Source organism: Pseudophryne corroboree, chromosome 8 (assembly GCF_028390025.1).
Source record: "Pseudophryne corroboree isolate aPseCor3 chromosome 8, aPseCor3.hap2, whole genome shotgun sequence".
Taxonomy (NCBI): Eukaryota; Metazoa; Chordata; class Amphibia; order Anura; family Myobatrachidae; genus Pseudophryne; species Pseudophryne corroboree.
The window spans coordinates 262,772,774-262,795,956 of NC_086451.1; the positions used below are offsets into that span (position 1 = coordinate 262,772,774).

At 48.1% G+C, this 23,183-nt stretch overlaps 1 protein-coding gene across 1 annotated transcript in view; it reads right to left on the reverse strand.

The window, feature by feature from the left end:
* MTMR8 (myotubularin related protein 8) overlaps positions 1 to 23,183 on the reverse strand; it is a 156,730-nt gene that overhangs the window by 102,101 nt on the left and 31,446 nt on the right. The window contains exons 7-8 of the mRNA XM_063937216.1: positions 19,368 to 19,500; positions 4,394 to 4,503 (exon numbers count right to left, since the gene is read on the reverse strand). Coding sequence (XP_063793286.1) covers positions 4,394 to 4,503; positions 19,368 to 19,500 — 243 coding nt within the window. The remainder of the gene's footprint in view (positions 1 to 4,393; positions 4,504 to 19,367; positions 19,501 to 23,183) is intronic.

Here is a 23,183-nt window from a genome sequence, read left to right on the forward strand (position 1 = left end):
AATTCAGCATACTTGAGAACGCTGCCCAAGGTGGCTCCTGATTGGCTACAGGGGCTGCGGGCTGACTGGGAGATGTATGGCACCCAGTACACAGACGATCAGTTAAAACTTTCCCTTCAGGGTAATCCTTGGCGCAAGCACTGCATGATGCAGGAGCGCCCGCGGCTTTCCCGCCCTTTGTGGCAGACATTATAGGGAATGTAGCCGTAGAGCGTAACAGTACAATATAGCCAGACAAATAAAATACCTGCAAAACACTCCCTTATTTATGTGACAGTAAATACAGAACATAAACAGAGAATAAATGCAGTATGAGGTGACTGAAGAGCGCAGTAAAATTCACTTAACAGTATATACTGCGCAGCACTATATGTTTGACCCTGACGCACCTAGTCTCCCAGGGTACAGAATACAGTGATAGCTATAGCTGTAATACACTGAAAGTGAATTACAGTACCTACAGCAGATGCAGGCACACACAGTCACTGTGACAACGCAGAAATGATTTTAGACACAGCCAGAGACTGGATGTATATATCAGAACACTTGTACTAAATATTCTGGTAGAGAGACGCTTGTTCTTAACTAACACGGTCTTAAAGTGACTGTAAAATCACAGTGCTGATGAGGCAGGCGGATTTACAGAGGAGACTTTGCCCAGCAGTCCCGAAGACCAGACGCAGCTACCTGAGAAGATGGCGCCTAAATCTCAGTCAGGGAGTGAGGGAGAGTGAGATGCAGCCTCAGGGCAGGAACACCAGCAGTAGATGGCGCCCGGAGCTGGGGGAGGGGCTACAGGTCAGCGCCTTATCCCCTATGCTGGTCCTCACCACGAGGTACTGTGGAGCCTATTTAAAATGGATTTTACATAATCTGACCTGTGCTCCCTGCCTGGTGGATATAGTGGGGTCCCTGTACTGACACAGTGTCCACGCCAGCGGCGCGGTCTGTCTCCTGGGATCGCGACCGGAACCCGATTTAGCGGCTGGTCCCGCCTGGGGGACCCTCTTACCTCCTTCCTAAGAAGCAGCCACGCGATCCTGGAGAGCATCCGTGGTGGTATGCCTGGTAACCAGAGCGCCTCCGCCGCAAGTACCCGGGAACTCGGCCAGCGGGAGTATGCAGTGCTGCTGGGGAGGTGATGGAGCCGCAGCACAGTATGTCACAATGACATAAAAAGTGCTGCACCCCTTGAAGTCTTCTAAAAGCTCTTTTCAGGGCTGCCTAGCGCAGTCCCGTTAAGTGACCTGCTCTACAGGCACCAACTTACATACTGAGCTCCAGTGTCCGGAGGCGGGGTTATAGAGGAGGCCATGCAGTGCATCCTGGGAACAGTCAAAGCTTTAGCCTGTTGGTGCCTCTGGATCAAGATCCAACTCTACACCCCAATGTATTCCCAGTGGAACAGTGTACCCCACTGCAGAAATTTTTTTTTTTTTTTAAATAATGCAATAATTTGTCGTAAAGTTGCTTGGTTACTACAAAAGTATTTCACACAAATTGGCTTGTATCATCTTATTATATGGAGAGGGTAATATATATCTAATGTGGTGAGAGGGGTTGTCTCTCACCCGAATTACCCACATTCCTGTGGACTCATCATCTCACTCCAAGGAAGATTAAAGCAAATCCTCTGCAGTCTGCACCAGCAGTGGAGCTTTGGAACGCAGAGTGTTCACGGTGGCACAAGTCCAGCTGCAACTCATCACTGAGAGACAGGAAGGGTTTAAAACTCTCATATCTGATGCTCTGGGCACGGATGCTGAATAGAGGCCAGTGAGTAGGCAAGAGTACCCTTAGTGCCAGGGACTTATAATATTGGCAGAGCCAGAGGAGCACAGCAGATTGTGGCTGCAGGCCATTGCAGCAGACTGATCATTAAGCACTTTAGTTTCGTTTCACCTGTTTGTTTATTTAATGTGCATGTTTGTCCAGGCTTATGTCTGTGCATGTTTAAAGTGCATTCCTTAAAGGCTACTGCCCTAAAAGACTCTGCTTCACCGAGAACCTACCTGTCGTGAGTATTCATTCCTTCAACCCTGTTACACTAAAGAAAAAAAAACAGTGATTTGCTGATGGCAGATTTCCGGATGTCTGGAATAGGCGTGACCATCAGTGGTTAACAATGATGTCCTGAAACCATTGACAGGGAAATATCATTGTTTTTCTCAGATAAATCATCATCCCTGTTTTGAATGGCAGGTGGAGGGCCAATCAAGGAAGGGGGCAATGGCAAATCCATCGACCACTGGTGGCAAACCATAGACCATTCTTAGTCTGGAGTAGCCTAAATTGTCATTATACCCCTGATGGAATGAAAAGCAGCTTGTCTTTGTAATAGTTATCAAAGACCCCTGATGTCTAACTCACTTTTTTGTTCCTGCTGAGTCAGAACTGTTTATACAGCCAGCACCTCAACTTAGGAACTGGATGAGTTTGAATGCTGCACCCCAATTAACTCATATTCTGAGATCAGGTTTAACTTGTGGAAGAGACTGTTTATTTGATTACTTAAAGCAGGGGTGGGGAACCTTTTTTCTACCGAGGGCCATTTGGATATTTATAAAATCCTTCGGGGGCCATACAAAAATTCTCAACTTAAAAAATTACCCTGCCCCCCAGCAGGTCTGCCCCATAGAGGTACTGTGTGTGCGCGCCGAAGGCGCGAGCGCCAAAAAAATGGGTGTGGCCAGTTAAAATAGGACGTGATACACATATGCCCCCAATAGTGCAGTGCCAGATCCAGAATTGCCCCCACAGTGCCAGGTATACAAATGCCCCCACAGTGCCAAGTATACAAATGCCCCTCACAGTGCCAGGTGTACAGATGCCCCTCACAGTGCCAGGTATACAGATGCCCCTCACAGTGCCAGGTATACAGATGCCCCCCACAGTGCCAAGTATACAAATGCCCCCCACAGTGCCAAGTATACAAATGCCCCTCACAGTGCCAGGTGTACAAATGCCCCTCACAGTGCCAGGTGTACAAATGCCCCTCACAGTGCCAGGTGTACAAATGCCCCTCACAGTGCCAAGTATACAGATGTCCCCACAGTGCCAGGTATACAGATGCCCCCACAGTGCCAGGTATACAGATGCCCCCACAGTGCCAGGTATACAGATGCCCCTCACAGTGCCAGGTATACAAATGCCCCCACAGTGCCAGGTATACAAATGCCCCCACAGTGCCAGGTATACAAATGCCCCCACAGTGCCAGGTATACAAATGCCCCCACAGTGCCAGGTATACAGATGCCCCCCACAGTGCCAGTTATACAGATGCCCCCCCACAGTGCCAGTTATACAGATGCCCCCCCACAGTGCCAGGTATACAGATGCCCCCCCCACAGTGCCAGGTATACAGATGCCCCCCCCACAGTGCCAGGTATACAGATGCCACCCACAGTGCCAGTTATACAGATGCCCCCCCACAGTGCCAGGTATACAGATGCCCCCCCCACAGTGCCAGGTATACAGATGCCCCCCCCACAGTGCCAGGTATACAAATGCCCCCCACAGTGCCAGGTACACAGATGCCCCCACAGTGCCAGGTATACAAATGCCCCCACAGTGCCAGGTATACAAATGCCCCCACAGTGCCAGGTATACAAATGCCCCCACAGTGCCAGGTATACAGATGCCCCCGACAGTGCCAGGTATACAAATGCCCCCCCACAGTGCCAGGTATACAGATGCCCCCACAGTGCCCCCCCTTCCGTGCTACTTACCGCTCCTTTCGGCGGGACATGGAGGAGAGCGCGGCTATGTTGGGCGGCGGCGTGTAGGACTGATTGGCTCACGAACCGGCGGCTGGTTTCAAGTTCTACACGCCGCCGCCGCGCTCTCCTCCCTGTCCTGACACTGACAGCTGAGACACGCTGCCGCCGGACTGAGCGGCGGCGTGTCTCACTGGGAGAAGCGGGTGGGCCGGAGCAAACGGCTTCGCGGGCCTTATACAGCCCGCGGGCCGGAGGTTCCCCACCCCTGACTTAATGGAAGGAAATGCTGTGCAATGTCGTATTTACACTAGTGGCAATCTATGAGAAAAGCAATGCTTTAAAGACTGCATCAATGGCTCTATAAAGCATTAATGACCTTGATTCCTGTGTTTCATTTCCACCTCAAGGGCGTACACTCCAAAAAGTGCCAGGAATGGGACATTGGAGTTCTGTAACACAGAAATCCCAGGCTGAGGATGCACAAGTGCTTTACAAAGGAGCTGCTATGGAAAGGATTAAAGATAGCGTAGGCCACAATGATGCCAGTTCTAACGTCCTATGACTACATCACATCGTGGGTGTATGGGTGTATCACACATTTACTTAGATATTTCATTAAGATTACAATATGGTTTACAAATAATTACAAACAAAGCTTGTCTCATATTTCATACCTTGGCTAAAAAATCTGAAGCATCCAATATAGCTTTAATGTGCCGCAGCCAGCCAGAGTTCTCAAGGACCGTAAGGAAACTACTCATGGATGGGTTTTTCAATTCACATGCTACAGCAGAGAAGAGAAAGTGCTAATTTAATAAACAAGTATTCATTGTATAGGGAAGAAGCACATAAACCATAGAATCATTTAATTGTTTCTGGTTGTAGACGTACATCAAAATTACGTATTCAGTATAATATCCCCCGGTGGTAAGGAGACAGACGCTGGGATCCCGATAGCCGGAATACCGGCGGCGAGCGCAGCATGTCCCCTCGTGGGCTTGTTGCGCCTGGCACGCTTCGGTCATGGTGGCGACTTATATTCCCCCCTAGCGTGGTGGCATGGACCACCACCTGAGTGGTGATTCCGAACGCCGGTAATTCACTGGGTGTTGGGATTGCCGGCGTCGGTCTCCTGACAGCCAGGATCCCAACAGCCGGCGGCCTCACAAAAATAGGATTTTAATTACCTACCGGTAAATCCTTTTCTCATGAGGGATATTAGGGAGACTTAGTACGATGGGGTATAGACAGGGTCCAAAGGAGCTGGTGCACTTTAAATTTCCTCACTGGGTGTACTGGCTCCTCCCCTCTATGCCCCCTCCCATAGGCAGTTATAGGTAAAACAGTGCCCGAAGGAGAAAGGACATATATAAGAGAAGGAACATAACAAGGAGTGGTGAGATCTATATACCAGCACACCACTAACATATAATAGCAACTGCTGGTAATAATAACAGCAACAGCTAAACAGGTAACCATATAAAAGAGAACCCACAGAAAAGTCAATGCACTTAGGCGGACGCCCAATATCCCTTATGGACTACGAGACAAGGATTTACCGGTAGGTAATTAAAATCCTATTTTCTCTAGCATCCATAAGGGATATTGGGGAGACTTAGTACGATGGGGACGTCCCAAAGCTTCCAGAACGGGCGGTAATGTGCCGAGACTGCTGCAGCACCGCCTGCCCAAACTGGGAATACTCTGTGGCCAGGGTATCAAACTTGTAGAACTTAACAAAAGTGTTTTTCCTGACCAGGTAGCAGCTCGGCATAGGTGCAAGGCCGAGACTCAACGGGCAACCGCCCAGGAAGAGCTCACCGATCTTGCAGAGTGGGCCTTCAGAGACTTAGGAACAGTTAAGGCTGCTGACACATAGGCCTGTTGGATAGTAAGCCTAAGCCAACGAGCAATGGACTGCATCGAAGCAGGGCAACCCTATTTTCTGCGCATCATAGAGCACGAACAAGGAATCAGTCTTTCCGATCCGAGCCGTTCGTCTGACATAGACCTTCAAGGCATGCACAGCGGGGGTCATTCCGAGTTGTTCGCTCGTTGCCGATTTTCGCAATGGAGCGATTAAGGCAAAAACGCGCATGCGCATGGTACGTATTTTAGCACAAAACTTAGTAGATTTACTCACGTCTGAACGAAGAATTTTCATCGTTGAAGTGATCGGAGTGTGATTTACAGGAAGTGGGTGTTTCTGGGCGGAAACTGACCGTTTTCTGGGAGTGTGCGGAAAAACGCAGGCGTGCCAGGATAAAACGCGGGAGTGTCTGGAGAAACGGGGGAGTGGCTGGCCGAACGCAGGGCGTGTTTGTGACGTCAAACCAGGAACGAAACGGGCTGAGCTGATCGCAGTGGCAGAGTAAGTTTCGAGCTACTCAGAAACTGCTAAGAATTATTTATTCGCAATTCTGCTAATCTTTCGATCGCAATTCTGCTAAGCTAAGATACACTCTCAGAGGGCGGCGGCCTAGCGTGTGCAATGCTGCTAAAAGCAGCTAGCGAGCGAACAACTCTGAATGACCCCCAGCATCCAATGTCTCCGGAGGAGCAGAAGTGCCAGAACTTGACGGAACCACAATAGGTTGATTCAAGTAGAACGCAGAGAATACCTTCGGCAGGAACTGCTGCCTAGTCCGGAGCTCCGCTCTGTCCTCATAAAAGACCAAGTATGGACTTTTACACGATAAGGCCCACAATTCTGAGACACGCCTAGCAGAAGCCAGGGCCAGTAACATCACAGTCTTCCATGTGAGGTACTTGTCTTCTACCGTCGTCAGAGGTTCCAACCAGGAGGACTGTAGAAAATCCAACACCACATTCAAATCCCAGGGTGCCGAAGGTGGCATAAAAGGAAGTTTGTATGTGGAGTATCCCTTGCATAAAGGTCTGAACTTCTGGCAACACTGCCAATTTCTTCTGAAAGAAAATTGAGAGAGCTGAAATCTGGACCGTAATGGAACCCAGACGTAAACCCTTATCGATACCAGCCTGCAGGAAACGTAAGAAACGTCCCAAGTGGAACCCTGCAGGCAGATACGTGCGTTCCTCGCACCAAGAGACAGATCTTCTCCAGATATGATGATAGTGTTTTGACGTCACAGGTTTCCTGGCCTGAACCATGGAAGCAATAACCTTTTTGGAAAGACCCTTGTGAGCTAGGATGTTCCGCTCAACCTCCATGCCATCAAACGAAGTCGCCGTAAGTCCAGGTAGATGAACTGTACCTGTTGAAGATCGCTTCTTAGTGGTAGAGGCCAAGGGTCTTCGATGGACATGTCCAGAAGATCCGCGTACCACACCCTTCGAGGCCAATCCGGGGCAATCAGAATTGCCTGGACTCCTCGATTTCTGATTCACTTGAGCACCCTTGGGAGTAACGGAATCAGAGGAAACAGGTAGACCGCCGGTAAGGTCAAGGGGACGTCAGTGTATCCACTGCCCACGTCTGAGGGTCCCTGGTTCGTGAGCAATACCAGTGAAGCTTCTTGTTGAGTCGAGAAACCATCATGTCCATCTGTGGGCAGCCCCACCGGTGGATGATCTGCTGGAACACTTGATGGTGGAGTCCTTACTCCACGGGTGGAGATCATGACGACTCAGGAAGCCCGCTTCCCAGTTGTCCACACCCGGAATGAAGATTGCCGACATTGCTCTTGCATTTCTTTCCACCCAGAGGAGTATCTTTGACACCTCTCGCATGCAGGCTCTGCTTTTTGTCCCTCCTTGCCGATTGATGTACGCCACCGCTGTGGTGTTGCTCGACTGAACTTGGATCGCGTGATCCGTGAGCAGAGGAGAGGCCTGAAGCAGAGCATTGTAGATCGCCCGAAGTTCCAGAATGTTGATCGGAAGGAGGGCTTCGTGGGCTGACCACCTGCCCTGGAACTGCGCCCCTTGGGTGACAGCTCCCAATCCTCGCAGACTCGTATACGACGTGAGGAGGGTCCAATCCTGAATCCTGAAACTCCAGCCTTCCAGGAGATTGGAGGACTGCAGCCACCACATGAGGGAAATCCTGGGCTGAGGTGACAGCCGAAGCATCTGGGTCATCTGTAGATGTGATTCGGACCACTTGCTCAGGAGATCCAATTGAAATGTTCTGGCATGGAACCTCCCATATTGGATCGCCTTTAAAATCTGATGCAAAGATGGATGGACACTCGGGCAGGTCGGAGCACCATGCTGACCATCTCCTGAAGTGTTCTCGCTTTGTCTTCTGGGAGGAACACCTTCTGGGCCACTGTATCCAGTAACATCCCCAGGAACAGGAGCCGCTGAGTTGGCTCCAGGTGGGACTTCTGTAAATTGAGAATCCACCCATGGCGTGACAGAAGTTGGATAGTGTGGTCGATACGGAGCAGTAAAAGCTCCATGGATCTTGCTTTTGTCAGAAGATAGTCCAGGTAAGGGACAACATTGACCTACTGGACCCAGAGTTGGAACATCATCTCTGCCATCACCTTTATGAATACTCTCGGAGCCGTGGACAGGCCAAAGGGTAGTGCCTGGAACTGGTAGTAAACGTCCAGGAGGGCAAACCTCAGATCAGATAAGCCTGATGAGGTGGCCAAATTAGAATATGAAGGTAGGCGTCCTTGATATCCAAGGAAACCAGGAATTCCTGTTCTTCCAGGCCCGCAATCACTGCCCTCAGGGATTCCATTTTGAACTTGAAAACCTTTAGGTAAGGGTTCAAGGACTTTAGATTCAAAATGGGCCTTACCGAGCCATCTGGCTTAGGTACCACAAACAGGTTGGAGTAATAACCCCTGCCTCGTTGTGGTATTGGTACTGGAACAATGATGTGGGACTGGACCAACTTTCGGATGGCCTGTTGCAACGTAACTTGCGTATCCTCCAAAGCTGGCAAGCTTGATTTGAAAAATCGTTGGGGAGGAGCACCATCAAACTCCAGCTGGTAGCCCTGAGAAATTAGGTCCTTTACCAGGGTATCCTGGCAGGAGCTTTCCCAGATGCGGCTGAAGTGACGCAATCAAGCTCTCACCTTGAAATCTCCTCGGGGTGGGTGGGCGGGCACAGTCATGCTGAGGACTTAGTGGAAGCAGAACTGGTGCTCTGTTCCTGAGAACCGGTGGTTGCAGGTCTTTTTGACTTTCCTCTGGTGCCTCTATTCGCACTGGGAGACACCTCTGGCCCTAGATCGAAGTCTGTTAGACCAAAAGGACTGAACAGACGGCCCCGGGTAGGAAAGCATAGCCGTCGGGGCCCCAGAGGAGAGAAAAGGAGATCTATGGTAGACTTACCATAATTAAATCTCTATCTGCGAGGTACACTGGTTTCCACAGGGAATACATCAGGGTGTAGAGTTGGATCTTGATCCGAGGCACCAACAGGCTAAAGCTTTGACTGTTTCCAGGATACATTGCACCGCCTCCTTTATAGCCCCGCCTCCAGGAACTGGAGCTCAGTTTCGTTAACCAGTCCAGTGCAGTAGCAGGCAAAATATAAGTTATGGTAAGAACTTATCGTTGATAACGGTATTTCTCCTAAGTCCACAGGGTTCCAATGGGATATGATGGAGCGACAGCGGATTGGCACCAAAAGATCACAAGCTTTCAGTCCTCTCAGGATGGAACGGACCCGTCCATATATCCCCGCCCACTGGCTCAGGCACATCAGTTGTATTCCAAAGCATTTAGGCAGGAGCATCATGTAGAGCCCTAATCAGGTGAGAAGAACACACATGCACACCCTTCCATACAAGAAGAAAGAGGTTTAGTGAGTAGAAAGATCCTCAAATCAGGTGCGTCAGGGTGGGATCCCTGTGGACTTAGGAGAAATACAGTTATCAACGGTAAGTTCTTACCATAACATATATTTCTCCGGCAGGGTCCACAGGTTATCCACAGGATAACAATGGGATTTCCCAAAGCAATTTAGTGGTGGGGACGCTCCTGATTGGACAGGAGAACCTTTTGCCCGAATTCTGTGTCATGAGAGGCAAAAGTATCCAAGTAATAATGTCTAATGAATGTGTTAATGGAAGACCATGTGGCTGCTTTACATATCTGTTCTGCTGAAGCACCATTTTGTGCTGCCCATGAAGGACCTACCTTACGAGTAGAGTGAGCAGAGACATTATCCGGAACAGGGAGATCAGCTCGAGAATATGCTTCTGAAATCTTCATTCGAAGCTATCTCTTCCAGCGTCTGTTTAGTAGCAGGCCATCCTCTCTTTTGAAATCCGTAGAGAACGAAGAGAGAATCTGTCTTTCTGATGGCGCTGGTACGATCCACGTAGATCCTTAATGCCCGGACTTCGTCCAGCGACGCATCTCCCGCAGAAAGTCCGGATACCTGAAAAACCGGGACTACAATTTCTTCATTAAGGTGGAATTTAGACACCACCTTCGGAAAATACCCAGACCTAGTTCTGAGAACTGCTTTATCTGGATAAAAAGTCAGAAAAGGAGAACGACAAGACAGCGCTCCTAAATCTGATACTCTTCTAGCTGATGCCATAATTAGTAGAAAGAGAACTTTAGCTGTCAACCATTTAAGATCCACTTTATTGAGTGGTTCAAATGGAGCAACTTGAAGCGCTTTCAGGACTAAATTTAAGTCCCAAGGCACTGTAGGAGAAACAAAGGGAAGTTAAATGCGCAGCATTCCCTGAAAGAAAGTACGCATATCCTGTAAATTGGCAATTTTCTTTTGGAACCATACAGTCAATGCTGATACTTGAACTCTCAAGGAAGCCACCTTCAAACCTTTATCCACTCCCGCCTGAAGGAAATCTAAGACCCTAGAAATTTGGACAAATTTCGGGTTCATATGTCTTTCACTGCACCAATGAATAAAGGCTTGCCATATTCGGTGATAAATGCGAGCCGAGGAGGGTTTCCTTGCTCTGAGCATTGTTTGAATTACCTGTTGTGAGAATCCTCTTGACTTCAGGAGAGAGGTTTTAAGAGCCACACCGTCAACGATAGTCGATCCAGATGCCTGTAGTTACAAGGACCCTGCATTAGTAGATCTGGACGCTGGGGAGCAGAAGTGGAGCATCCATCGACATTCTCTGCAGATCTGTGTACCAATGCCTTCTGGGCCAAGCCGGAGCTATTAGAATCATGGCACCCTTTGCTTCTTTTATTTTCCTCACCACCCTGGGTAGCAGGATGATCGGAGGAAACAGATACGCCAGATGAAATTCCCATTTCACTGACAGGGCGTCCACAAAGATTGCTCCGGGATCCTTTGTTCTTGACCCGTATACGGGTACTTTGTTGTTCAGACTGGACGCCATGAGATCTATCTCTGGCAAACCCCACTTGTCTACTGGAGTCTGAAAGACCTCCAGGTGTAGAGCCCATTCGCTTGCTTGAATGGCGTGTCAACTGAGAAAGTCTGCTTCCCAGTTTAGGACTCCCGGAACGAATACTGCAGACAATGCTGGAAGATGGAGTTCTGCCCATTTTAGTATGTGACTTACCTCCTTCATTGCTGTTTGACAATGCGTTCTTCCCTGATGGTTGAGGTACGCTACTGCAGTTACATTGTCCGAGCGGATCTGGACTGGTCTTCCTTAAAGAGTGTCCTTTGCCCGAATCAGTGCTATGTATATGGCCCAAAGTTCTAAAAGATTTATTGGCAGGCGGCTTTCTTCTGTTGTCCATTGTCCCTGGAACCATAATCTCCCGGACACTGCTCCCCAGCCCTGAAGACTGGCATCTGTTGTCAGGATCTCCCAATCTGATATCCAAAAGGGTCTCCCCTTGTCTAGATGGGATGTTTGTAGCCACCAGGCTAATGACTTTCTTACCTTGTTTGAAAGTTCCATAGTCTGTTTCTTTATTGTCTGATGTATTCCATTCCATCTGACCAGAATCAGACGCTGCAGAGGTCTTGAGTGGAATTGTACATACTCCACCATGTCGAATGTTGACACCATCAAACCCATCAGTCGCATTGCTGCATGGATTGATATTGTTTGACTGTGTAGCAACTCCTGAGTTCTTGACTGTACCTTGGCTATCTTGTCCTGAGGTAAAAAATATTTTCTGCAGACTTGAATCCAGTACAGCCCCCAAGTGAGTCATCCGTTGTGACGGAACTAGTTACGATTTTGTTTAATTTATGAGCCATCCGTGCCTCTGCAGACATTTTACTGTCTGTTGAGATGGTCCAGGAGCATTTCTAGCATTGTGCTAGAATTAACAGGTCGTCGAGGTATGGAAAAATTCTTATCCCCTGCTTGCGAAGATAAGCTGCCATAACCACCATAATCTTGGTAAATACTCTGGGGGCCGTGGCTAACCCAAAAGGTAATGTCTGGAACTGAAAATGCTGCTGGAGGATAGCGAACCTGAGATAGCACTGATGGGACAGTGCAATAGGAACATGTAGATAAGCATCCTGAATATCCAGGGATACCATATAATCCCCTGGTTCCATGGCCAAAACTGGTCATGGTCTCCATGTGAAACAGAGGTACCCAAATGTATTTGTTCAGCATTTTGAGATTGAGAATTGGCCGGAATGACTCATTTGGCTTCTGATCCAAAAACAGGTTGGAGTAAAACCCCTGTCCCCATTGTGCAGGGGGTACTGGAATAATTACTCCTGACTGAAGCAATTTCTGAACTGCTTCTTGCAAAGCCCTGGCCTTCATTTCTACCCGAGATGGGCTGGTGCAGAAGAACCTTCTAGGAGGATGCTTCTTGAAGGGAAAAACATACCCCAGAGATACTACTTCTTGCACCCAGGCATCTGTTGTAGAATGCTGCCAGATCTGTGCAAACTGAAGAAGTCGGCCCCCTACCTTGGGGTCCCCCAGGAGGAGGCCCGCACTATCAAACTGATGGCTTATTCTCTGGTTTTGAGGCTGGCGTTCTGGTAGCCCATTGCTTTTTCACCTTACCAAATTTATTATATTGGGGCTGCTTACGATCACTTTTTCCTTTTGCTTTTCCTTGTGACCCAAAGGGCCAAAAAGTAGGACCCCACATTTGGGGTTATATGTGGAAGGAAATTTTACCCTTTTGGAGTCTGCTTCTGACTCCAGAATATCTGTCAATTCTTTACCAAACAGAATGCTTCCAGTAAAAGGCAAAGATTCCAGAACCTTCTTAGATTCTGAATCAGCTTTCCATGTACGTAACCAAAGTGCTCTGCGTGCAGCTATTGTTGAAGCCGATGCCCTGGAGGCAATAGTGGCCATATCTATTGCTGCTTCTTCCAAGAATATTGCAGCCTGTTTAATGTGAGCTATATAGGATTCTTGCTCCCTTGAAGTTGCTGAAAGACCGTTTTCCAGTACCTCTATTCAGGCAGCAACTGCTTTTGCCATCCAAGCTGAAGCCATGGCTGACCTTATGACTGCCCCTGACAGAAATTATGGTTTTCAGAAAACCATCCACTCTCCTATCAGTGACCTAATCCAATGACGTTGATGGCAAAGGCAATATAGATTTTCGCACTAAATCGAAAGACATGCGTATCTACTTTGGGAGCCATTTCCCATTTTAAACAGTCCCCAGCTGGAAAAGGATAATTGGAATCCCATTTTTTGGGAATTGTATATTTTTTACTGGGTGTAGCCCAAGCCTGTTCCATGATTTCCGTTAGCTGGTCTGACCCTGGAAACTCAGTCTTACCTGCTTTGGGCCGTTTAAATACAGGTGCCTTGGTTTTTAACACAGGCTCTGCTGAATCCTCTAAGGATAGAATGGCCTTTATTGCTCTAATTAGCTCAGCTATATCCACTGAGTTGAGATCTTCTACTACTTAATCGTATGCCAAAGTAGAGTATGTAGAGCTTTCATCGTCCGATGAATCATCCTGTGTAGACTGTGAAGTTGACGGTTACTTACACTAGGTTTATCAGCTTGTCTTTTTGGAGAAGCTGGTGAGGTAAAAAAAATATACCGTAAGTAGGGAGCTGCATGTATGGGTTATTAGTGTACCCCATTCCTGGTAGTGAAGCTGTAGGAATTACCCGTTCAGCTATACTGGACAAGGTCTGTGCAAACATCGCCCAAGGTGGATCTTTCTGTATCTGACGTTGAACAGGGATCCGCCTTGTAATCTGCTGAAACGCAAAACAATTTGCACATAAACCATCCTGTACCAGATCCTGAGAGTATAATACAGTTTTGCAAGACAAACATGATATGAGTGTTGGTGTTGCTTTGAGTGTACCCTCGTCACCTTTGCCACTCTTAGACATGATAAATAATCAGCATTTTCACACTGCCGCTCCGGGAACTCTTAGGTGGACACAGACGACCTGTGCATACAGACGCACCGGTCATACAGATGCCTGTACTGCGACCGGTTCTCCTCGCAGTAGCGCTTAGTGAACACAGACGCAGCGGCCTATGCTGCGACCGAGACCCCTCGTGGTAGCGTCTGAGACGGAAGTGAGGCAACAGTTCATGGCGGGAAACTCGTCATGAACTGGGGGGAGGGGCGACCAGGAGAGCGTCTAACTCCCCACCGCTGACATCAACCCTAGGGATCGCAGATTCATACTAATCCTGGTGCCTTATGATCCCTAAGGCCTAGCGCTGGAGCACCCGTGTTGGCAGCGCGTCAGCTACTGTTTGGTAGTCTCCTCCCAATACAGTGCGGCTGTGTCCAAATTCCCCGACTACGTGGAATCGATGCCTTACCTTCTCCGCCTGCTCCGGCCACAGCCTGGTAACGTCTGCTGGACCTGCTAGTATATCCGCCATAGACGCCCGTCGAGACAGCACTGTACACATGGGTAAGCGTTGTTGCGACCCGGCAGAGAGTTGTTGGAGCGACTCTTTCCAATATGCGTATAAGACGCCGTTAGGAAAGATCGCTCAAAAACATAGCAAGACTATAAAAATAAAATAAGAAAGCTTAGGGCTGCCAAGAACAGCAGCCCTCTGACCATGGTCCGGCTCCTGACGCACCAAACAAAAAACTGATTTGCCTGAGCCAGTGGGCGGGGATATATGGATGGGCCCATTGCATCCTGGGAGGACTGAAAGCTTGTGATCGTTTGGTGCCAATCCGCTGTCGCTCCATCATATCCCATTATTATTCTGTGGATAACCTGTGGACCCTGCCGGAGAAAGGGATGGACCCACATTCTCACGACAGGAGAAGGGACTAGCAGCTAATGCCAAACAAACCCAAAGAAGCTAAGTGCGTCAGGGTGGGCGTGGAATCCAGTGTACCTTGCAGAAAGATTTAACTATGGTAAGTCTACCATAAATCTCCTTTTCTGCAGCGGGGTACACTGTGTTCCACAGGGAATACATTGGGGATGTCCCAAAGCAGTTCCTCAAGGGAGGGGACACGCCTTGGCGGCTATGAGAACCTGGCGTCCAAAGGAAGCATCCTGGGAGGCGGAAGTATCAAAGGTATAAAACCTAATGTGTTCACAGAGGACCACAATTGTTCAGCGGACTTTGCTAGCAGCAGGAGCTGGGAGACCTGCCTGCGCATAGGCTTGTGCAATCACCATTCTAATCCATCTGGCAAAGGTTTGCTTGTTCTCAGGCCAGCCACGTTTGTGAAAACTACAAAGTACAAAAAGGGTATCCGACTTCCTGAGGGAGGCAGTACTCTACGTAAATACAGAGAGCCCGTACCACATCCAAAGACCGCTCTTTGGAGGACAAACCAGAAAAGATAAATGCCGGAACCACAATTTCTTGGTTAAGATAAAAAGATGATACCACCTTAGGTAGATAACCAGGGCGAGTTCGAAGAACAACCCGGTCACAGTGAAAATCAGAAAGGGTGGACGACCGGACAAAGCGCCTAAGTCCATCCTAGCAGAGGCAATAGCCAGCAGAAACATGACCTTGAGAGTAAGATATTTAAGGTCCATAAACTCAAGTGGTTCAAATGGAGACTCTTGTAGGAAATTCAAAACAGACAGACAGATCCCATGGAGCCACCGGAGGGACATAAGGAGGCCGAATCCGTAAATCACCTTGATTGAAAGTATGAACGTCAGGGAGAAATGCAATTTTCCTCTGAAACCACACCGACAAGGCAGAAATGTGAACCTTGAGGGAGGCCAGACAAAGGCCTAAGTCCAGGCCCTGTTGCAGAAAAGCCAAAAGTCTGGAAGTTTTGAAAGTATATGCACCATAATTCTTACCAGCACACCAGGTAAGAATTCCAGACCCTATGATAAATCCGTGCAGAAGCCGGTTTACAGGCTTTCAACATAGTTTGAATAACCGCCTCAGAGAATCCCTTGAGCCTCGGGAGTGAAGCTTCAAGAGCCAAGCCGTCAAAGCCAGTCTGGCCAGGTCCGGACAGACACAAGAGCACTGAACGAGGAGGTCTGGGCGTTGAGGAAGAAGAAGAGGATGCTGTATCGAGAAACCCTGCAGGTCTAAGAACCAATGCCGTCTGGGCCATGCTGGAACGACTAGAAGTAGTATTCCTCCTTCTTGCTTGAACTTCCGCAGTACCCTGGGCAGGAGTGACACTGGAGGGAACACATATGGCAGCCGAAAGCTCCATGGAATTGCCAGTGCGTCCACGAACACTGCTTGAGGATCCCTTGTCCTTCATCCGAAGACCAGAACCTTGTGATTGTGTCGAGAACGCCATCAGGTCTACATCTGGTAGGCCCCACTTGTCCACTAGGAGTTGAAAGACTTCTGGATGAAGACTCTGCTCTCCGGCGTGAACGTCCTGACGACTGAGGAAATCCGCTCCCAAGTTAAGGACTCCGGGAATGAACACTACTGATATTGCTGGCAGATGGCGTTCCGCCCAACGGAGGATCTTTGATACTTCCAGCATTACCATGCGGCTACGAGTGCCGCCTTGATGATTTATGTACGCCACAGAGGTGGCGTTTGTCTGATTGTACTTGAAAAGGCCTGTTCTGTACTAGAGGTAGGGCCATTGTCAACGCATTGAACCTTGCCCGCAATTCCAGAATGTTTATCGGGAGTAGAGATTCCTCCCTGGTCCACCGACCCTGGAGAGAGTGTTGCTCCAACACCGCGCCCCAACCCCGCAGACTGGCATCCGTTGTCAAGAGGACCCAGTCCGAGATCCAGAAGGGACGGCCCCTGCTCAACTGTTGGTCCTGTAGCCACCAACTCAGTGATAGACCAAGTGAAGATCCAAGGTCAGAATTGCCTTTTACCTATCCACCGTATCAGCCCAATGCTTAGACCTATTGTGCATCTGTGGAGTAATTATTGTTGCTCTGTAGTTAATGGGATGCAATGAATAGACATGGATAGGTAAAAGGCAATTCTGACCTTGGATCTTGCAGGCCAGGGATTTGCCCTCCTTCTAACATACTCTTTTGATTCAGGACTCTCATTGGTGATTTGAGGGACTTATCCTCCCTCGGCAGCTTTCTCAGCTGGTGGGATAACTATCCCTCACCTAACACCAAAAGCAGATCCATTATATCTTCTCTTTCTAAGTATTTTCTGGACTCTCATCAATGATTCAGGAGATGGTTGCATAATAAATACCTATAACCTACTATCATACCTCACTGCTTATGCCCAATACCGTCCGATCTTGGAAGCCAAACAGCTGAGGGCAAGGTCAGTACCCAGCGGGGGACCACCAGAGAATACCTAGTGCAGTAGGTTTAGAACTAGGAGAAATGCCTGTCTAACGTTGACAGCAGATTCATATTTAATCTGTCATTCTAACTTGACTATCAGAGGCATCCCACCGAAAATCCACCAGAGTCCGCCTTTGGAGCATCACCTTAGCATATAGACTTTCGAGCTCTCTTGAGTCAAGGGTTCAGATATTGTGTTAAGTCTAACAGTTTGTTTCAGTATACACTTGGACACTAATTAATTGTTCTTGCCGCCGGATCGGTTTGCTTATATCTTGATTAATTATATTACAGTATATATATCCTAAATATTTAACAATATATGCTTCCACTGACAACCGCTTTTTAATTTGTCTTATAATTGTTTTGTTTTGTCTTTGGAATGTTTTTGTGTTCATTTGTCATAGGAGATTAATTTTTTAATTATGTTACATAAAAGTTAAGTTTTAACTTTTCCATTTAAAAATATTTCATTTTTTCTACAAAAGAAGTCTACTTTCTTTTTCTTGTACACCAGGTTTACAGTAAACAATTACTGACTTCTGGGTGCACCACCAGTCTAACGTACAGGGGCATTTGAATCAAACCCATATCTGTTTATGACATCTAACACTCACAGTGTCTATGCTGCAGCCCTTGAAGTCTTAATTTTTCACTTTAAAAAAAGCTTCTGAGGGCTGCTGGAGCAGCCCACCTGTTGTATGCCTGCACTGCATGGCACCAACTACAAAACTGAGCTCCTGCGCATGGAGGCGGGGTTATAGAGGAGGCGGCGCTATGCATTCTGGGAACAGTCAAAGCTTTTAGCCTGTTGGTGCCTCGGATCAAGATCCTACTCTACACACCCCAATGTCATTCCCCGTGGAGCTCAGTGTACCCCACAGCAGAAATTACAGTATACATTTTAATATATCCAATAATCATATGGTCTAATGCTACCCCTTTGCAGCACATCACACAAAACAATGGGGGTCATTCCGACCCGAACGCTCGCTGCAGTTTATTGCAGCGATCGGGTCGGTACTGCGCATGCGCCGGCGCCACAGTGAGCCGGCACATGCCGGGCGGCAGAAGGCCGTCGTTCCCTAGCGTTCGCCTCTGCCTGACTGACAGGCAGAGGCGGACGCTGGGCGTTTGGCCGTCGTTTTGGGGGCGCGGTCCAGCCAACGCAGGTGAACATGATCGTAGCTGTGCTAAATTTAGCACAGCTACGATCAACTCGGAATGACCCCCAGTGAACCTAATGTGTATCCATACAATCCATGACTTAAACATAACATCTCTAAGGTTTATTTCAGAATTAAAATAATTGCTAGTACACACAAGCAAATTTCATGCACCAGTGCAAAATGCAGCAAAAATTGCACTAATCACGACAAAACATTCATCGTGAATGGGTGGACCATGGCTTAAGTAGATAATTCTGTATTACCATATTGGATAATGTTCATCGTTCACTGTGAATATACTGGGTGTAAGGTGCTTGTGTACCTCATATAAATCAATGATCCCTAGCCCACTGCAGTTTATGCTGCATTTACCGAATGATGAACATTGCACAGGCAGAAGGGACAGAAAAGAGCATAGAAAGCACCCATGTGTGCAAGATCTGACACATTTCATACATAAACTTAGTTTAGGGCCACAAAACCATATCAAACCTACAATATAGCACATAATAAACTTTGCTCCATAGGTTGCAAGTAGCAGAGTAAAATTTGCTGAGTATATGTATGTTAGCGGAATTGTGTGAAGATAACTAAAAGGAAAGACAAAAGGATTGCAACAAAATCTAAAAATCCAGATGTTCGTTCTTTAAGATGGACAGATTTAATCTCCATTTTGTTAAGATGTCCTGGTTAAAGTTGGAGCCTAGATCTATTTGACCAGCGTTAAATACTACATCTTTTATCATCCTCAATGGAATCAGCAGTGATGCAGAAGCGTTAAGCAAATGGTGACTGAATAACTGTGTACAACAATATCATGATTATAAATAAGGGTTGATTTTGTGCATTTTTATAGAAATTAAAGGACAATTTCTTTAGTAAAATCAAAATAAATAAAAATCAGTATGTTTATACCCTCTAATAGCTTCTGCAGGCTTCCTCGCATTACATGGATATTCTCGATCCCAATAAACTGGAAGTGTATATTAGGGTAATTGTCTTCATTTTCATACCCCTTCCCCGCAGCTCTGTTGGCCATGGCATTTAACTGTAGGGTACAAATGTAAGAACAGCTGGATCAGTCAGAAGAGTTTAAAACATTACACCACATTTCAGTAGGAAAAACCAATCATTTGTGCACATTCCCTGACACAGATTATCTGGTGCCAGCATAATACGTGGTGGAGTGTTGTATCATTATGGAATGGGGCAAGAAAAAGAACTATATCAAAGCAGATATTTTACCTACAGTACACAAGTATATATGCTTTAGGTGCTCACAAAAAATAAGATTTTACTCACCGGTAAATCTATTTCTCGTAGTCCGTAGTGGATGCTGGGAACTCCGAAAGGACCATGGGGAATAGCGGCTCCGCAGGAGCCTGGGCACAACTAAAGAAAGCTTTTAGGTCACCTGGTGTGCACTGGCTCCTCCCACTATGACCCTCCTCCAAGCCTCAGTTAGGACACTTGGCCCGGACGAGCTGACATAATAAGGAAGGATTTTGAATCCCGGGTAAGACTCTTACCAGCCACACCAATCACACCGTATAACTCGTGATACTATACCCAGTTTAACAGTATGAAAACAACTGAGCCTCTCAGATGGCTCAACAATAACCCTTTAGTTAACAATAACTATGTACAAGTATTGCAGACAATCCGCACTTGGGATGGGCGCCCAGCATCCACTACGGACTACGAGAAATAGATTTACCGGTGAGTAAAATCTTATTTTCTCTGACGTCCTAGTGGATGCTGGGAACTCCGAAAGGACCATGGGGATTATACCAAAGCTCCCAAACGGGCGGGAGAGTGCGGATGACTCTGCAGCACCGAATGAGAGAACTCAAGGTCCTCCTCAGCCAGGGTATCAAATTTGTAGAAGTTTGCAAACGTGTTTGCCCCTGACCAAGTAGCAGCTCGGCAAAGTTGTAAAGCCGAGACCCCTCGGGCAGCCGCCCAAGATGAGCCCACCTTCCTTGTGGAATGGGCTTTTACTGATTTAGGATGCGGCAGTCCAGCCGCAGAATGCGCCAGCTGAATTGTGCTACAAATCCAGCGAGCAATAGTCTGCTTAGAAGCAGGAGCACCCAGTTTGTTGGGTGCATACAGGATAAATAGCGAGTCAGTTTTCCTGACTCTAGCCGTCCTGGAAACATACATTTTCAAGGCCCTGACTACGTCCAGTAACTTGGAATCCTCCAAGTCCCTAGTAGCCGCAGGCACCACAATAGGTTGGTTCAAGTGAAAAGCTGATACCACCTTAGGGAGAAACTGGGGACGAGTCCTCAATTCCGCCCTATCCATATGGAAAATCAGATAAGGGCTTTTACATGACAAAGCTGCCAATTCTGACACACGCCTGGCCGAAGCCAAGGCCAACAACATGACCACTTTCCACGTGAGATATTTTAGATCCACGGTTTTAAGTGGCTCAAACCAATGTGATTTTAAGAAACTCAACACCACGTTGAGATCCCAAGGTGCCACTGGAGGCACAAACGGGGGCTGAATATGCAGCACTCCTTTCACAAACGTCTGAACTTCAGGTAGTGAAGCTAGTTCTTTCTGGAAGAAAATCGACAGAGCCGAGATCTGTACCTTAATGGAGCCTAATTTCAGGCCCATAGTCACTCCTGCTTGTAGGAAATGCAGAAATCGACCTAGTTGAAATTCCGATGTTGGGGCCTTTTTGGCCTCACACCAAGCAACATATTTCCGCCATATGCGGTGATAATGCTTTGCAGTTACATCTTTCCTGGCTTTAATCAGCGTAGGAATGACTTCCTCCGGAATGCCCTTTTCCTTCAGGATCCGGCGTTCAACCGCCATGCCGTCAAACGCAGCCGCGGTAAGTCTTGGAACAGACAGGGCCCCTGCTGCAGCAGGTCCTGTCTGAGCGGCAGAGGCCATGGGTCCTCTGAGATCATCTCTTGAAGTTCCGGGTACCACGCTCGTCTTGGCCAATCCGGAACCACGAGTATTGTTCTTACTCCTCGTTTTCTTATTATTCTCAGTACCCTTGGTATGAGAGGCAGAGGAGGGAACACATAAACTGACTGGTACACCCACGGTGTCACTAGAGCGTCCACAGCTATCGCCTGAGGGTCCCTTGACCTGGCGCAATATCTCTCTAGTTTTTTGTTTAGGCGGGACGCCATCATGTCCACCTGTGGCCGTTCCCATCGATTTACAATCAGCGTGAAGACTTCTGGATGAAGTCCCCACTCTCCCGGGTGGAGGTCGTGCCTGCTGAGAAAGTCTGCTTCCCAGTTGTCCACTCCCGGAATGAACACTGCTGACAGTGCTAGTACGTGATTTTCCGCCCATCGGAGAATCCTTGTGGCTTCTGCCATTGCCATCCTGCTTCTTGTGCCGCCCTGTCGATTTACATGGGCGACTGCCGTGATGTTGTCTGACTGGATCAGTACCGGCTGGTGTAGCAGCAGGGATTTTGCCTGCCTTAGGGCATTGTAAATGGCCCTTAGTTCCAGAATATTTATGTGTAGGGAAGTCTCCTGACTCGACCATAGTCCTTGAAAGTTTCTTCCCTGTGTGACTGCCCCCCAGCCTCGAAGGCTGGCATCCGTGGTCACCAGGACCCAGTCCTGTATGCCGAATCTGCGGCCCTCTAGAAGATGAGCACTCTGCAGCCACCACAGCAGAGACACCCTGGTTCTTGGAGACAGGGTTATTAGGCGATGCATCTGAAGATGCGATCCGGACCATTGGTCCAACAGGTCCCACTGAAAGATTCTGGCATGGAACCTGCCGAAAGGAATTGCTTCGTAAGAAGCCACCATCTTTCCCAGGACCCGCGTGCAGTGATGCACCGATACCTGTTTTGGTTTCAGGAGGTCTCTGACTAGAGATGACAGCTCCTTGGCTTTCTCCTCCGGGAGAAACACTTTTTTCTGGACTGTATCCAGAATCATACCCAGGAACAGTAGACGTGTCGTCGGAACCAGCTGTGATTTTGGAATATTCAGAATCCAACCGTGCTGGTGTAGCACCTCCTGAGATAGTGCTACTCCCACCAACAACTGCTCCTTGGACCTCGCCTTTATTAGGAGATCGTCCAAGTACGGGATAATTAAAACTCCCTTTCTTCGAAGGAGTATCATCATTTCCGCCATTACCATGGTAAACACCCTCGGTGCCGTGGAGAGTCCAAACGGCAGCGTCTGGAATTGGTAATGGCAATCCTGTACCACAAATCTGAGGTACTCCTGGTGAGGATAGTAAATGGGGACATGCAGGTAAGCATCCTTGATGTCCAGGGATACCATGTAATCCCCCTCGTCCAGGCTTGCAATAACCGCCCTGAGCGATTCCATCTTGAACTTGAATTTTTTTATGTATGTGTTCAAGGATTTCAAATTTAAAAAGGGTCTCACCGAACCGTCCGGTTTCGGTACCACAAACAGTGTGGAATAGCAACCCCCGTCCTTGTTGAAATAGGAGCACCTTGATTATCACCTGCTGGGAATACAGCTTGTGAATTGCCGCTAGCACAGCCTCCCTGTCTGAAGGAGTAATCGGCAAGGCAGATTTTAGGAACCGGTGGGGTGGAGACGCCTCGAATTCCAGTTTGTACCCTTGAGATACTATTTGCAGGATCCAGGGATCCACCTGTGAGCGAGCCCACTGATCGCTGAAATTTTTGAGGCGGCCCCCCACCGTACCTGGCTCCGCCTGCGGAGCCCCACCGTCATGCGGCGGACTTGG